Consider the following 15609-nt stretch of genomic DNA (forward strand, 5'->3'; position numbering starts at 1 on the left):
ACCTTGTTCTCATGTGGTAGAAGGGGAAAGGGAGCTCTCAGGGATCTCTTTCCTCCATTGATGAGGGCTCCAGCCTCATGACCTAATCCTCTCCCTAAGGCTCCACCCCTTAGGTTTCAACACATGAATTTTGGGGGGAATAGTCAGAATAGTCAGTCTGTAGCAGTGGCCCTAAGTGAGGCAGAAGATAGGTGGTGGAGATGTAGGAAGAGGAGCCTTTAGCGTACAGGGGGCAATGGGATCTGCAGGCCCGGATGAGGCACCAGGCCAATGTCTGACATCAGCATTTAGAGGGCCAGTGGAGGGAGAGAAGTCCTAAAAGGAGCAGGAGTGGCCGTAGAGGTAGGAGGAGGATCAGGGGAGAACAGCAGCTATTGCAGCATGAGGGATCTTGGTTCTGCAAAGACTGAATGTGTTCTGGCAAATTCTCTTATTTTGGGACAAAGGATCCATGCCAGTGTCAAAGGATGGGAATTTTGCTCCCTCCCCGCAAAGTATCATTTAAAGAGCTGGACAACAGGGTAGCCATCTATGGGATGCTAAACCAGTCCTGGAGCACTGTGGTTTGATAAGCCCTTAGGTATATGTGTGTGTATGTGAGGGGGGTGAGAGCCCTCACAATGGCCAGCTAGATGAGCTAGCGATACAGTTGCCAAGCTTGCTTCAAAGGAGGGTGGTACACTTTCACTGTGGTACTTCTGCTTTGCTGAGTGGGACCTGGAGGCGGGGGCCGGGGCTGGAATACTCCGGTCAGAGAAGAGAAACATCACAGCCCACAGCTGTCACTCTCTCCATTGCCCTCCAAATGAATGATGAACAGATATTTAAAGAATATTAATTTGTAGTGGCACCAAATCTAAGCCTTCTAAGGGCACTAAAATATATTTCTTGCATAAATGAATGGAAGATGAACAACTGAATTCACAGATGACATATTTATAGAAATGTATCCTTTTCTGTAAACTACCAGAAGCATGTTAAGTATATTGTAGATACATTTTTTATATCAACATCTCTTAGCCTCATATCATCACATTCTCTTAATTTCCCTTCTTCTTTCTCAGTCTCTTTAATGGGGCCCTTCCCTCTTCCCAAGCCTCAAATACTAGCTTCTGGAGGTTGAGTCCAGTATCCTCATCTCTTTTCTTTATACTATCTTCCAACATGCTCTCATCCATTTCCGTGGCGTTAGATACCATCCATGGGAGAATGACTCCCGCATTTACATCTTAAGTCCAAAGGTTTTCTCTGAGCCCCTGCTTATGTCTAACTGTGTGTCTCAAACAGTTTTTGATTCACCCCACCCCCGTTCTTCTCATTCCTATTTAAGTCAGAGTCCAGGAGACCTCTCCAATTCATCCTTGGCTCTTTCCTTCATCCATCCTACAGTCTAATCCATTAGCATGTTCTGTTAATTCTTCCTCCAGAATTCTTCCTACATCATCTGCTTCTCGCCACCCCACAGCTCTTGTCTTTGTCCTGCTGCCTGGAAGGAGTCCAGTGAAGAACATGCTGTATGCACACTACATCTTTCGTGAGCTGCTGCCCGATTCATAGAATTTTAATCCTTCCTCTGCCCAGCCCCTGGGGACCACAGTGTTCCCACTAAGAAATATATACACATGCTCAGTCAAGTCTGCCTCTGTGACCCCATGGACTATAGCCTGCCAGGCTCTTCTGTCCATGGAGTTTTCCAGGCCAGAATACTGGAATGGGTTGCCATTTTCTGCTCCAGGGGGTTTTCCCATCCCAGGGATCTAATCAGCATTTCCTGCATGGGAGGCAGATTCTTTACCAATGATGCCACCTGGGAAGCCCATAAATAAGTATGTAAGGTGTAAATGCTACCAAATACCTAGGTAGGTGTGTGTTTGGGTTATGGAGGCCCTTCTGTGTTGTGGGAAACCTTTGGCCTGTGCTTGGGGAACCTGACAAGTGGAGGTAACACAGCAGATGTGCTGCTTGGAAAGAAGGCATTTGGGCAGTTTTCCGTCTTTCCTGGTACTTTTTCCTCCTTCTAGGGCCCCATCTTGGTGACCTTGGACATCTTTTGGTCTTACACATGTGTTGCTTGCCTGCTGTCACTTCTTTTTTTGTTTTTCCGGGGTGGGGGGGGAGGGGTTCATCCAGGAAGCTGATCTCAAGCATCCTCCCACCCCCTTGTCCTCCCCTTGGCCTGCCTTTTCAGCCTGTCTGTGGGAATGGCCAGTGGGATTTAATAATTAACAGCTGGGAAATAGAAAATTTTAATTTTTAATGAAACATTAATTTTTAATATTACTATATATATATATATATTTTTTTTTTTTCCCTTGCTCAGAGGAATCTTCCCCATCAAGTAACCAAACTGGACATTGGTGTCCTGACTCAGTCCTTTCTAGAAGGTGTAGAACTGAGTGGTCGTGCAGTGGAAGAGTGGCAGGTGGCAGGCTGGCCCCCTGTCAGGACTTTGAGACCCTCAAGGGGTAGGCAGGTCTCATTCCCCTGATTTGGAGCTCAGCACGGGGCCTGACAGGGAGCAGGGACTTAGCAGAAGTGCCTGGAGGAGTTTAGTGCCTTGGTCTGACCCCTCCTGTTGATTAAGTGGTAGTTCCCTTCTCCTACTCTCCAACCGCCTACTTTCTTTATTTGTGAAATGAGGGTGGTGACAGCACCCTCTCTAGAAGGTAGTTTTGAGTATTCAGTGAAAGAATGAAAGCCAAGGATTGAGCCCCGATGCCTGGAAGCATTAAATAAGAATACCATCCTTTCCTCCTTTTCCTCCTCCCCTTTCTCTTCTCTGTCTTAAAAATATTACCTTCTCACCAAATGTTCAGCTCACATGCAGCTCCATGGCTTAGCTAATGGGTTGGGTCAGAACGGCTAAGAGATCCCTGACAGGCTTCACTAAGGACGGCAATGGGGTTTGCATTCAGAAATAGTGGTTATAGAATGATAAGCCCGTGTTTGTGTGTGTGTGTGGTTTTTCTGGTTTGAAACCTGGTCATTTAACAAAGCTGGGGGTTTTATGTGACTAAAAGCATCCCATAAGCTTTTAAAAACAAAATACAAAAGCTCATTTCTCATCTGTACTGATAAAAATGCTGAAGTATCTAAGTTGAGTGGAAATGATGAGAACCCTGGTTTTTAACCCCAGTTCGTTAGCCTAGCAAGCAAATAAATGGGCAGTAGATGCAGTGGTTCGGAGCATGGACTTACCGAGTCAGACTATCTGGGTTCGGATTCCAGCTTGGCTCCTTAGCTGCTTTGTGACCTCCAACAAGTCATTTAACTGTTCTGAGCTGCAGTTTCCGCTTTGATAAAACGGGAATCAAAATAGCAGCTTCCTCTGAAGGGTGAAGCCCTGGGTACTATGGCTTGTTCCAGGGTACATTAGTTACACCCCCATTAGCTGTTTGGCCTTGGACAAGTCAACAAGCTTTTCTGAGCCTTGGTTTTCTTATCTGTACAAAGAACATAATACATGACAGGGCTTTTGCAAGGACTACCTGAGAAAGTGTGTGTGTGTGTGAAAGTGTCTCATGCAGGCCGGTGCAGATCCCAAAATAGCTGCTTTCACAATTGAGGGGAAACCGGGAGCAGCTGTTCAGGGCCGCCACGCCGCTGGCACACCCGGGGGGTGCAGGTAGAGCTGGGCTGTGGGGTTTGAGATGAGACCCGGAGGGGAGGGCCGGCCCGGCACTGTCCCTCCCCATCTCTGGAGGAGACTCCTGTGTGTGGAGGAGGGAAGGAGGCCTGCCGCGGGGCACTGGGAGTGGGTGGGAGGGCCTGGTTGGTTCTAGAACAGGAGGACCGCAGAGCTTGGTGGAGGAAGGACAGGAGGTGTGGACGAGTGTCTCTTGGGGGCTGGGGTGAGGAGGAGGTGACCTGGCCTTGCCCAGCCCCCCTGGAAAAACTTAGCTTCACCCCTGGCAGAGGGGCAGTGTTGTGAAAACCCACTCTCCACCCATGTGTGAGGGAGAGAGGAAGTTCTCAGTGGGCTGATCTATTTGCCAATATCTCTTTGATAGCCTCACCAAGGCCACTTGCACACAGCAGGGGCCCGATGGGGCCACCAAGACTTTGCCCCAGTCACTGGGCCTCTCCCCGCAGTGGCTGAAGTGCAGGCACATGGCGGGGCCCTTGTGTGACAGGGGTTGCTCTAAATGACTGTGCTTCAGTCTCCACTTCCCGCCAGGGAAGGGCAGTCTCTTGCAAACCCAAATGGGGTTGGAGCTGAGTCCCCACCCCATTCCCGCCTTAGCCTGGGCCCCAGCCGCTGCTCAGCCTTTCTGCATTTACTCTTTATAGTTGGTTGGTTTGTCTTCGCTCTTACATTGCTTCCTGTGTTTGTATTGGCTCTGCCAAGTCCCTTTCAAGTGTGCTGAGTGCACAGAACACCCCCCTCCCCCACCCCCGGCTTTGTAAGGAGGAAACGTGATCTGAGAGAGGTGACAGCCAGGGTCCCTGTGTTTCATCCCTGGCTACTGTGAGCCTGCAGGATCCTTTCTTAGTGACTGTCTGCTCCTTGTATGTCAAATGAACAATAACACCAGAAACCCCTTAGTCCTATACCCAGGTTACAACCAAAAATTCCTTTCTGGCAAAAGGCAGATTGAAACAGCTTCTTCCTCTTTCAGCTCTAATGTCACTGTCTTGTCCCCCTGCGTCAAGCATCAGGGCTTTCTCTGGGTCAGATGGCACCCATTGGGATAAATAAGGTCTAAAGATGCCGCTGGCAGCTTAGGAAGGGGCTGGGGAGATGGGAGTGGGATATTGAAGGAAGATGAGGATAGGGGAGGCAGGAAAGGGGGACAGAGGGCATGAGCTATACAGGTAAGACCCCCCTAGGGCCCCCGCTAAAGCAGCCCCCAGGCACCTGGGCCACCGTCTCCTGTTCCTCACCCAGAAGATGCCGCAGATGTCTCACTGCCAGCTGACTGTTGGGGTTAAACTCCCATTAGGATTCAAGGATGGTTACCACCAGCCACGGCTGAGCCGTTTTCCATCAGATGTCTCCGTCCCACCTTAGCAAGGCAATCCTGACTCATGGACTCTGTTTTGTCACCAGTAAACGCCCCGAGGTTGTGACTATGACAGACTGGAAGGCACCCGTGGTGTGGGAAGGCACTTACAACCGAGCCGTCTTAGACGATTACTACGCCAAGCAGAAAATTACCGTCGGCCTGACGGTTTTCGCCGTCGGAAGGTAGGTGTCGCTAATAAAAATAACCTTGACTTTTCCTTTGTCCCACTGTCAGAAGGTTGGTGAGGGGCTCCCTGGGCTCATGGAGGCTGTTCCTGGATGTGTCTGAATCATTAGACAGGAGAATGGAGCAATAGGACTGTTTCAGGCTCCTTTTAGCTGAGGCCCCAAGAGCCTGAGAACAAGACAGTGGATGGGAGTGGACAGCTTCCCACCTGAGCGAGGCCTCGGTTGCAGGTTAGAGTGTCTGCCACACTCACTGGGCCTGGAGTTTCCAGCACACCCAGCGCCGCCTCCACTCTGACCTCCACGGCCCTCTCTGGGAATTCCAAAAATGCCAGCTATTAGACAGCCCGAACGTGTGTCATTGTTTCTCCCACACACTCAAGACCCCAACTGAGAACTAAGGACCGAAGTGACTAAGCGCGGAGCTTCCCCACGTCAGCCTGGCTGACCACTCTCCCCGGGCTTCCGCAGCTGCCTCTGCCCTTCTCCTCCTAGAGGCTTTGGCCCCCGGAGATCTGGCCAACCAGAACTTCTTCTTCCAGAGGTTGGATGGGTTCCTGTTTCTGCTTCCATTTCCTTGTTTAGAATGACATTTCTCCCCAAACTGCAATCATTCTTACTTAAAAGTCGGAGCTGTGATAATAGTTTAAAATATAACCCATTTTGTTCCTTTGGTGATTTTTTTTTTTTCTTTATCAAAGCGAAAGCAAAGGTTTACTTTTCCTATTAGCCTCCTCCCTGCAACCCCCCTCCACGGGCCTTCCCATCTGTATCTTTTCTGAGCGCCACATGGGAAGTTGACTGCTCGCTTGTACAGAGAGTGGTGAAGGCCCGGGTGGATCTGAGTGAGGATCAAGACCGTCCCCAGCCCAGAGCCCAGAAGCCATCGCCCTCACCCTACTGGTCAAGTCCTGATGTCACCACCTGTGCTGATCCCAGGGGCATCTGTGATGGAGAAGGGTGACTCTGGAATTTTGACATTTTTACTGGAAGAATCTGTACTGTTATGAGTCTGGAGCAGATGCCTAGCTCACCTCATCCTTTGGTATGAGAGGGGATGAGCCAGCCACCCTGTAGACTGATTTACTCCTGATGTTTCCACAAAGAACAGAATGTGGCCTGCGGTTCCACGATGGCTTCACCCTCGTATTCGCAGCTTCACAGAACCAAACAGTAAATTGTACACCCTGAGCTCTCCTCTTGGAGGCCGGAGGGGACTGCTTGTACTCTGCAGCAATAAATCCTCCCAAGAGTGGATCTGGACTTTTAGGAGGTGTGAAGTTTGGTTTGTTTTCAAATAACAGTGCCCGGAGCCAATTGCAATGCTTTCATCTCTAAATAATGTTAAACCTCACAAGGGCCCCCTCCCCTCCCCCTAGGATTGTTTCCCAAGCTTCAGGGCACAATAGATTTTTTTTCAGAGCCATGGCAAAGTCCCTCTTCATATTGCTCAGATATATTCTACTGTAAACCCCGGGGTTTTTCCAGAGACCAATATTAAAACCACAGTTTATTTTTGTAGAAACGAACGGGAATCCAAACTGCAACTAAGGAGCAAAAACAAATGCCAGTTATTATTACTCACAAAATGTCATAACTGGCCGTGAGTGTGATCAGTAAATTAAACTTAGTCCACATCCACTGAGCATGAGTCTGGGGGTGATGCAAGTTGTGTTAAGCCAACTCCCGCTTTCCTTCTCTATCATCCCCATGCTGTCACGTGATAAGTGTGTAGTTTGGCTCACAAAAGACATAAACATGTTTTCGGAATGAATAAGTAAATAGCTAAAATACCACATCTATTAGAAGGACCTAAGTCCAAAACACTGACAACACAAACTGCTGGCAAAAATATGGAGCAAGCAGAACTCTGATTCACTGCTGGCGAGAAGGCAAGATGGTTCAGCTGCTTTGGAAGAAAGCTGAACATATTCTTATCATACAGTCTAGCAATTGCATCCTTGGTATTCACCAAAAAAAGCTGAAACTTTATAGCCACACAGAAACTTACATACAGATGTTTAAACGCAGCTTTAGTCACAGTTTCTAAAACTTGGACATAACTAAGATGTCCTTTAGTAGGTGAATGGATTAATAAACTGTTGTGGCACATCAGGTGGTAGAAAATATTATCAGTGCAAAAAACACAAACTCTATCAAGCCATGGAAGAGATAGAGGAACCTTAAATGCATATTATTAAGTAAAAGAAACCAATCTGAAAAGATTGCCTGCTGTCAGATTCCAACCTCGTAACATTCTGGAAAAGGCAAAACTATGGAGACAGTAAAAAGATCAGTAGTTGCCAAGGGTCGGCAAAGGGGAATGGATAAATGGGCAGAACACAGAATTTTTAGGGCAGTGAAAATACTCTGTATGATATCATACATAGTGAAAAATACTTGTCATTATATATTTGTCGAAACCCATAGAATACACACAACCAAGAGTGAACTTTTTTTAGAAAAGGAAATGAGATAGTTAAAATAAGTTTAAATCAGAGGGTGTTTGCTCTGGTATTTGGATGGGTCTTATAATGGTGGTAGCTGGATAATGTATTGGTGTTTGGGGTAACCACTAGAAAATTCTTAAAGTGAATGTATAATGTGGAAGGATATTCATGTCCCCCATAACCCATTCTCTGGGTCCCAGAGAAGAAGAGAGTGGTGATGCTTAGTCTTAAGGCATCCCCAAAGGACCTAAGAGGCTTGTCACCCTTTCATCTGATAGGGCAGGATAACATTGGAGTGGATGTTGGGGTTTCTGAGAGATGCCTGAGAACTAGCGCCCCCTGATGTTGATCACGGGGTACAACCTTCCAGTTATAAAATGAGCAAGTTCTGGGGATCTGATGTAAAGCATTGTGGTTATTGTTAATAATATTGTTTTCTATACTCATAAAGTTATTCAGATAATAAATCTCAAATCTTCTCCCCAAAACAGAAATGATGATTATGTGATGCAATGAAGGTGTTAACTAATGCTACTGCTGCTGCTAAGTCGCTTCAGTCGTGTCCGACTCTGTGCGACCCCATAGACGGCAGCCCACCAGGCTCCCCTGTCCCTGGGATTCTCCAGGCAAGAACACTGGAGTGGGTTGCCATTTCCTTCTCCAATGCATGAAGGTGAAAAGAGAAAGTGAAGTCGCTCAGTCGTGTCTGACTCTTAGCGACCCCATGGACTGCAGCCTACCAGCCTTCTCCGTCCATGGGATTTTCCAGGCAAGAGTACTGGAGTGGGGTGCCATTGCCTTCTCCGAACTAATGCTACAGTGGTGGTAATTTTGTGATGTATGTGTGCTTCATGCTCAGCCATTTCAGTCATGTCTGACTCTTTGTGACTGTATGGACTGTAGCCCACCAGGCTGCTCTGTCCATGGTATTTTCCAGGCAGGAATACTGGGGCAGATTGCCATGCCCTCCTCCAGGGGCTCTTCCTGACCCCAGGCGTCAAACCCGCATCTCCTGCGTCTCTTGCATCACAGGCAGATTCTCTACCCACTGAGCCATCTGGGAAGCCCTTTTATAATATATGAATATACCAAATCAACACTTGGCACATTTTAAACTTAAACTATGCTATATGTCAATTATATCTCAATAAAACAGGACCAAAAAAGGACTAGCACGCTTTCACCTACCCAGAGTCTGAACCAACTGATAAATAAGACAAAGGGATAAATAAGGTAGATGGTAGTGATGATCATCTTCACTGTGTTAAAAGCTGATATTGAAGAATATGGGTTATAAAACTGAAGGCCCTGGGCCTCCTGATGTTGAACCACAGAATTAGAAAGACGTAGGCACCCTTCATCCATAGCATGAGAAACTGCAGGTGTCTGGATGTTGGAGAAGGGCCTGTATCATTTAGCTACATTGCAGGGCCCAGAGCAGTTGAGAATACATGTTCTCTCCACCTGACTGGCTTCCAAGAGTGAGAGAGGAGGGGCTGGCCTGCCCGGTCACCTTTCAGAATCATCAGGTAAGTCACTTTATCTCCTCAAAGTTGAGTGACTGTGTGGTGGAGAGCGGCCAGAAATAATAGTACAGCAAATCCCAGTGTGTGTGTTCACCCGCTCAGTCATGTCCGACTCTTTGAGACCCCTGTGGACTGTAGCCTGCCAGGCTCCTCCGTCCATGGAATTTTCCAGGCAAGAATACTGGAGTGGGTTTCCATTTCCTCCTCCAGGGGATCTTCCCAGTGTTCGAATCACACCTCCCTCGTCTCCTGCATTGCAGGCTGAGTCTTTACCACTGACCCACCGGAGAAACCTGCAGAAGTCCCAGAGGTTACGTTTATCCCATTCTTCTTTGTTTCAGATACATTGAGCATTACTTGGAGGAGTTCTTAACGTCTGCTAATAAGCACTTCATGGTTGGCCACCGAGTCATCTTTTATGTCATGGTGGACGACGTCTCCAGGATGCCTTTAATAGAGCTGGGCCCTCTGCGCTCCTTCAAAGTGTTTGAGGTCAAGCCTGAGAGGAGGTGGCAGGACGTCAGCATGGTGCGCATGAAGACCATCGGGGAGCACATCGTGGCCCACATCCAGCGTGAGGTTGACTTCCTCTTCTGCATGGACGTGGACCAGGTCTTCCAAGACGAGTTCGGGGTGGAGACCCTGGGTGAGTCGGTGGCCCAGCTACAGGCCTGGTGGTACAAGGCAGATCCCGATGAGTTTACCTACGAGAGGCGCAAGGAGTCTGCAGCATACATTCCCTTCGGCGAAGGGGATTTTTATTACCACGCAGCCATTTTTGGGGGAACACCCACTCAGGTCCTTAACATCACCCAGGAATGCTTCAAAGGAATCCTCAAGGACAAGAAAAATGACATAGAAGCCCAATGGCATGATGAGAGCCATCTAAACAAGTATTTCCTTCTCAACAAACCCACTAAAATCTTATCCCCGGAATACTGCTGGGATTATCATATAGGCCTACCTGCGGATATTAAGCTTGTCAAGATGTCTTGGCAGACAAAAGAGTATAATGTGGTTAGAAATAACGTCTGACTTTGTGCCAGTACATTTTTGAATTTGAGAGAGTATTATTCTGGCTACTTCCTCAGAAAAGTAACACTTAATTTTAACTTAAAAAAAAAAAAACTAACAAAAGACCAACACAGCAAGTACATATTATTTCTCCTTGTAACTTTGAGCCTTGTAATACGGGAGAATGAACCTGTGGTAATCGGATGTAAATTCCCAGTGATTTCTTACCTATTCTCAGTTGCGGGGGAGGGGAATGGATACACTATCAGTTGAACCAAAAAAGAGAAAAAATTGTCATAGACAAAAGCCAGAAACATTGTACACGTGCCAATTAACTTACTGGAGAGAAGTACGCAAAGGGACGTGTTTGGCAACAAGATAATGATTGTGAGGGGCTGTCCTCTTGATTTCAGTGTCTTCCTGTCTCTGCTGGGTCTGAAGCAACACAGAGTTGCTTTTGCAGCAGGAGAACTCTTAGTAGGACATAGTCTACCTTGGCGATCCTCAAATGGTTTAGTCAGTGTCCTTTCCTTATCAGGATATTGGCTTCTGTGCCAAGACTAGTCAAGATTCCCAGTACATATGGTGAAGATGTTGGGAATCACAGGCAATCTGAGTCAGTGGGTGCTCAGCACAAAATGAAAACAAAGCCTCCAAGTAAGTTGGCCATGAAATAAGCAAAGAGAGAGTAGAAAGACAGGAAGCCGATCCCTGTGGGGCATTGCCTTCTCTGAGGGGCACAGGGCATGCGGTTGGCATATAAATACAGCACGGATCCAGGCAGTGTGGGTGGTCGCCAGTGAACTCAACCATTATGACGGCCAGAGCACTGTTGTCTTGTAAGATGCTTCTTGTTTTGGCCAAGTCATATTCAGTATGCTGGACTCTGGAACTTGAGTCTTCAGATCCTTGGCCAGAGGAAGTGGATGGTGTCCGAGGAAACAAAATCCTGCAGGGGACTGGAGAGAATTGCCAGGGGTTCCATTTCCCAGACCTGGGCTTCATGACAGTCAGTTGTCAGAAACTCCTGCCACCATCTGCCCTAACCCTCAGCCCAGCAAGCCCCACGTTGCAGGGCTGACATCAAGGAACCTCTTGTTTCCCCTTGCCCCATCTGCACTACTGAAGTATAACAACCAGACGTGTTTAATAAAATGGTTAGTTGATTTTATGTCAAAAGTAGAGGGGGTGGCGATGGGAGATCCAGTCCTTGTGACTGAACCTTACCATTCAGTTCCTTTCTGTGAGAGAAGCTATGAAATTTTATATATTATTTAAAGTTAAGCAAGTCAGTGTAAAGGGAGAAAGGAGGCAACATTTATATATGCAGGCATGTTTATATTTTGCTCGTGTTCCAGTTTATGTCATTGCTTTACATTTTCAAGTGATTGACTTAAAGAGCCGCCTCCCCGGCTTGATGCTCAGCAGTGTGGGCGTCTTTGATTAAATGAAACCTTCATTTTCTCGACTGTTTTACTGTGCCTCCTACTCTTCCGTTCTTGCCAAAATTTTTTACAACCCAGTAAAACAAAAGGAAACCAACAAAAATCCTGAAGAATTGGGCTTGTAGAAGAAAAGGGAGATCAAAGGTCAGTTAGGACTCTTGCTTCTCTATAATTCAAGTTTTTGGGGATCCATTCTGGACTAGGGAGAGTTCATGGTTTAAGTCTGAAAGCAAAGAAATGACGTTTCTTCAAAGATCAGAGACAAGGAATGAAGTTTCCTTTTGAAAGGATCTTGATTTTTTTTTTTAACTCACTTAAATTTAAAATCCAAATGGACAAACTCAAAAATCAATAGTTCAATGTTGAAAAGCTAAAATAAAATTCCTGATTTACAATTAAATAAATTATTTTCTCAGTATATTCTGGTCTTTGTCATGGATTGTGCATTTTCTCTCAAAGATGTTCAGGACTGTCAGTAACAGAATTTTAAATACTTAGACTTCAACAAGTCATTGGGTCCTTCTAAAAAATGTATGTACAAAGATAGAAAGGACATGGTTGAGATTTGCTAACGTTTATAACAACGACTGCTCAATGTAGAGCTTCCCAAAGTGATGCACTGAAGTAATTAAGTGCCAGTAGGATTAGGCTTGCCCGTGAAGGTCAGGGCGGGCAAGAGGGCAAAGGGAGTGCCCTCCATGCCATAACCATTTCTGGTGGTTACTAGTCCTGACCTCTGGGGAATATATCTGGCCAAGGGAGCCCCAAGACCGACTTGCTGAAGTTCTAGCATGACTGGGTGGGTGTGTTTGTTATGAATACAAAGTCAAAGTAGAGCAGGCTGATGTAGTGTGGTGCGTGGGATATACAAGAGGGCATGATTCCCTCATAGTAGAGACTTACTGCCATTTTGCAGATGAGCAAAGTGAGGTTCAGAAAGGTTAAACCACACAGAAGGCATCTGAGCTGTAGCTCACATCAGAGAAGCTGACAAGGATAAATGTGTTGAGCCACTTCAGGCTCCTCAAGTGGCCCCCCACACGCAGAGGGCCACATTTCCTATCAGGGAACATGCTTTATGGAAGAATCTAATAAAGGGGAATTTTTGCCGTAAGAATTAATATTTTGGAAACCAGGTGTGCTCCTAGGCTCACACCACGTCCCTCTTTTTCTGCACTAAACCTGCCCCACGCGTGCATGCGTGTTAGGTTGCTTCAGTTGTGTCCAGCTCTTTGTGACCCTGGGGACTAGCCTGCCAGACTCCTCTGTCCATGAGATGCTCCTGGCAAGAATACTGGAGTGAGTTGCCATGCCCTCCTCCAGGGGATTTTCCCAACCCAGAGAATGAACCCACGTCTCTTCCATCTCCTTCACTGACAGGCAGGTTCCTTACCACCAGTGCCACCTGGGACACCGAAACCTGCCCCAAGGGCATTAAATTAGTTTAAATGTATCATGTAAAAATAAATAAAAGACTCTGTGATCATTCTTAACTTTAGCTTGTGCCTGCAGAACCACTATAAGCCCCATGGGCACACAGAAGCTGTTATGCCAAGGCATTTTGCCTTGGAGGGCAAAGCTGGGTGAAGGGGCAGGTGAAAGGGACAGCCGTGCCTTCTCCTTTCACTCTGGGGGTCCCAGGAAGCTGGAGAGAAAAGCGTCTCTAAGGCTGGAAGGGGCTGTCATCGCTTGTCTGTCTTGTAACGACTCATTTTTTCCTCTCAGCCAAAGTCACCATGTAATTTACTGATAGCAGTGGCAATATTGACAGTTTTAGGAATCTATTAAATCACCATTTATTAAATGTACCTTATGTACATGAATAACACAGGCATGTAGCATACTCACAAGTGTGAAACACCATAGAAGGCATGAATACATAATAAATGATGCATACCTTTTAAAGAGAGAAAGCTAGGGTAAGTGGGGATCTACTGTTCAAGTCTCAGGGATTCAAACCCAGCACTGTCTGACTCTAAATCCTTTGTTCTTTCCACAGCTCAAGTCTTTCTCTTTCAAACACACACACACACACACACACACACACACACACACACACTTTAACCATTTTGTTTTTGAAACCGAGGGCACCAAGAACTCTCAATTCTTGTACTAGCATTAAAGAAAGAGAACTTAGTAGACTCAAACTTCACAGATGGATGGTAGGTCTAAACTCATCCTGGAGCCTGGCTGGAAAGCAGTCAAACAGAACCTGAGCGATACGAGGCTCAGGGAAGTTCAAGGGCTGAGAGGGTACAGAGGAGAGAAGGTCTGGGAGGTGGAAACAGTCTCAGAGGGGCTGCTTCTGAATTAAGCACTGAGAGAAGAGAAAGGGATCACTAAGAAGTGGAAATGGAATGAGGTTTCGGAGGGAGGAACAGCAGGTACGAAGCATGGAGGACTATTCTGAGGCTTTTAGGGAGACCCTGGATGAAATCTCATAGGAGAGCCTGTGTGAAAAGCAGCAAAGAGCTTGAAAGGGCTTTGGCTGGTTGGGAGCTGCACATTTGCCCAGCATCTGTGTCTTTCTTTCTCACTTTATCTCCTTCATAGAGTCTATGTGGTTTCCATGGCAACTAATGCCATGGTTGGGCCAAGTGACCCAGACTAAGCTAATCAACATTTTCCCTCCCCCCGCCCCCAGGGGGGCAGATGATCTAAACTAGTCCAATCAAGTTGAATCTCAGGCCTTTAACTGGAAATGTGGATGCATTAGGATGATACTGATGACGTTAGAAGCTGCTAACACGTCTGGCTTCCCAGGTGGCGCTAGTGGTAAAGAACCCGCCTGCCAATGCAGGTAAACATAACTTCCCCTGGGTTGGGAAGATCCCCTGGAGGAGGAAGTGGCAACCCACTCCAGTATTCTTTCCTGGAGAATCCCAAGGACAGAGGAACCCAGTGGGCTACAGTCCACAAAGTCATATAGAGTTGTACACGACTGAAGCGACTTAGCATGCATGGAACACTTTTGGGGACCACAAGGTAGGTCAGCCTTAGGATGAAATTGACAATAGGATCCTAGGAGCAGAGACACTGAAGGAACCGCAGTCCTCCATGACAGCCCTGGGCCAGGGGCTCCAGCCTTATCTAAAGCCTGCATGGCCTGTGGGCTCTTGAATGTGTGAGCCAGCAAAGTCCCATCATTAAGACACTTGGAATCGGGTTTCTCTTAGAACTAAAAATATCCCCATTGAACGAACCCTTCTAGAATTATTAGTTCCTTAAAGTCTGCCTTTCCGTGAGCTCCAGCACCCATTACATCACCTGGCTAATAGACACTGCTGAAAGAGTGTCTATTACATGGATGAATAAATGAATCATCACCTCCACTCGCGTCATGCCTCATGAGAAGTGCTCTTTTGCAATCAAGAAAAATGTTTTTGATTGTGGACTCTGTGTCCTACTACAAAGTAGATGCCTTTCTACCTGGTCAGAGTGAGAGGTGATAGTCTCTCTGTCGTGTCCAATTCTCCAACTCTTTGTGACCCCGTGGACTGTAGCCCAGCAGGCTCCTCTGTCTATGGGATTCTCCAGGCAAGAATACTAGAGTGGGTAGCCATTCCTTTCTCCAGGGGATCTTCCTGACTCAGGGATCAAACCCTGGTCTGCATTGCAGGCAGATTATTTACCATCTGAGCCACTGGAGAAGCCCTTTCTATCTGGTACCTGGAATTATTTCTTCTAGAGTTTCAGGCTGTAACCTGCAGCTCTGGGTTCAGTGTTGCTCGAGGTCAGTAATGCAGGGGACAAACTTCCTTCATCAGAGTAGAACAGCGGTTCTCAAGCAGGATGATTTTGCACAATCACCACCACTGCTGCACACACACACCCACTCCTGCACCAACTCCTGGGATATTTGGCAATGTCTTAAGATCTTATTGGTTGTACAATCTGTAGGAGGAGGGTTGCTATGCACATATAGTGGTCAGAGGCCAGGGATGCTCCTCAACATCCTTACAGTGCACAGAGCAGCCCTCACG

General features: G+C 46.9%; 1 protein-coding gene across 6 annotated transcripts in view; it reads left to right on the forward strand.

Moving 5' to 3' along the window:
• GGTA1 (glycoprotein alpha-galactosyltransferase 1 (inactive)) overlaps positions 1-12044 on the forward strand; it is a 72581-nt gene extending 60537 nt beyond the window's left edge. For all 6 annotated transcript variants that reach the window (XM_069580134.1, XM_069580138.1, XM_069580137.1 and 3 more), the window contains 2 exons: positions 5051-5188; positions 9509-12044. In XM_069580134.1, the coding sequence (XP_069436235.1) occupies positions 5051-5188; positions 9509-10202 (832 nt within the window). In that variant the 3' untranslated portion in view covers positions 10203-12044. The remainder of the gene's footprint in view (positions 1-5050; positions 5189-9508) is intronic.
• Positions 12045-15609: the final 3565 nt, after the last annotated feature.

The sequence above is a fragment of the Ovis canadensis genome, chromosome 3 (assembly GCF_042477335.2).
Source record: "Ovis canadensis isolate MfBH-ARS-UI-01 breed Bighorn chromosome 3, ARS-UI_OviCan_v2, whole genome shotgun sequence".
Classification (NCBI taxonomy): domain Eukaryota; kingdom Metazoa; phylum Chordata; class Mammalia; order Artiodactyla; family Bovidae; genus Ovis; species Ovis canadensis.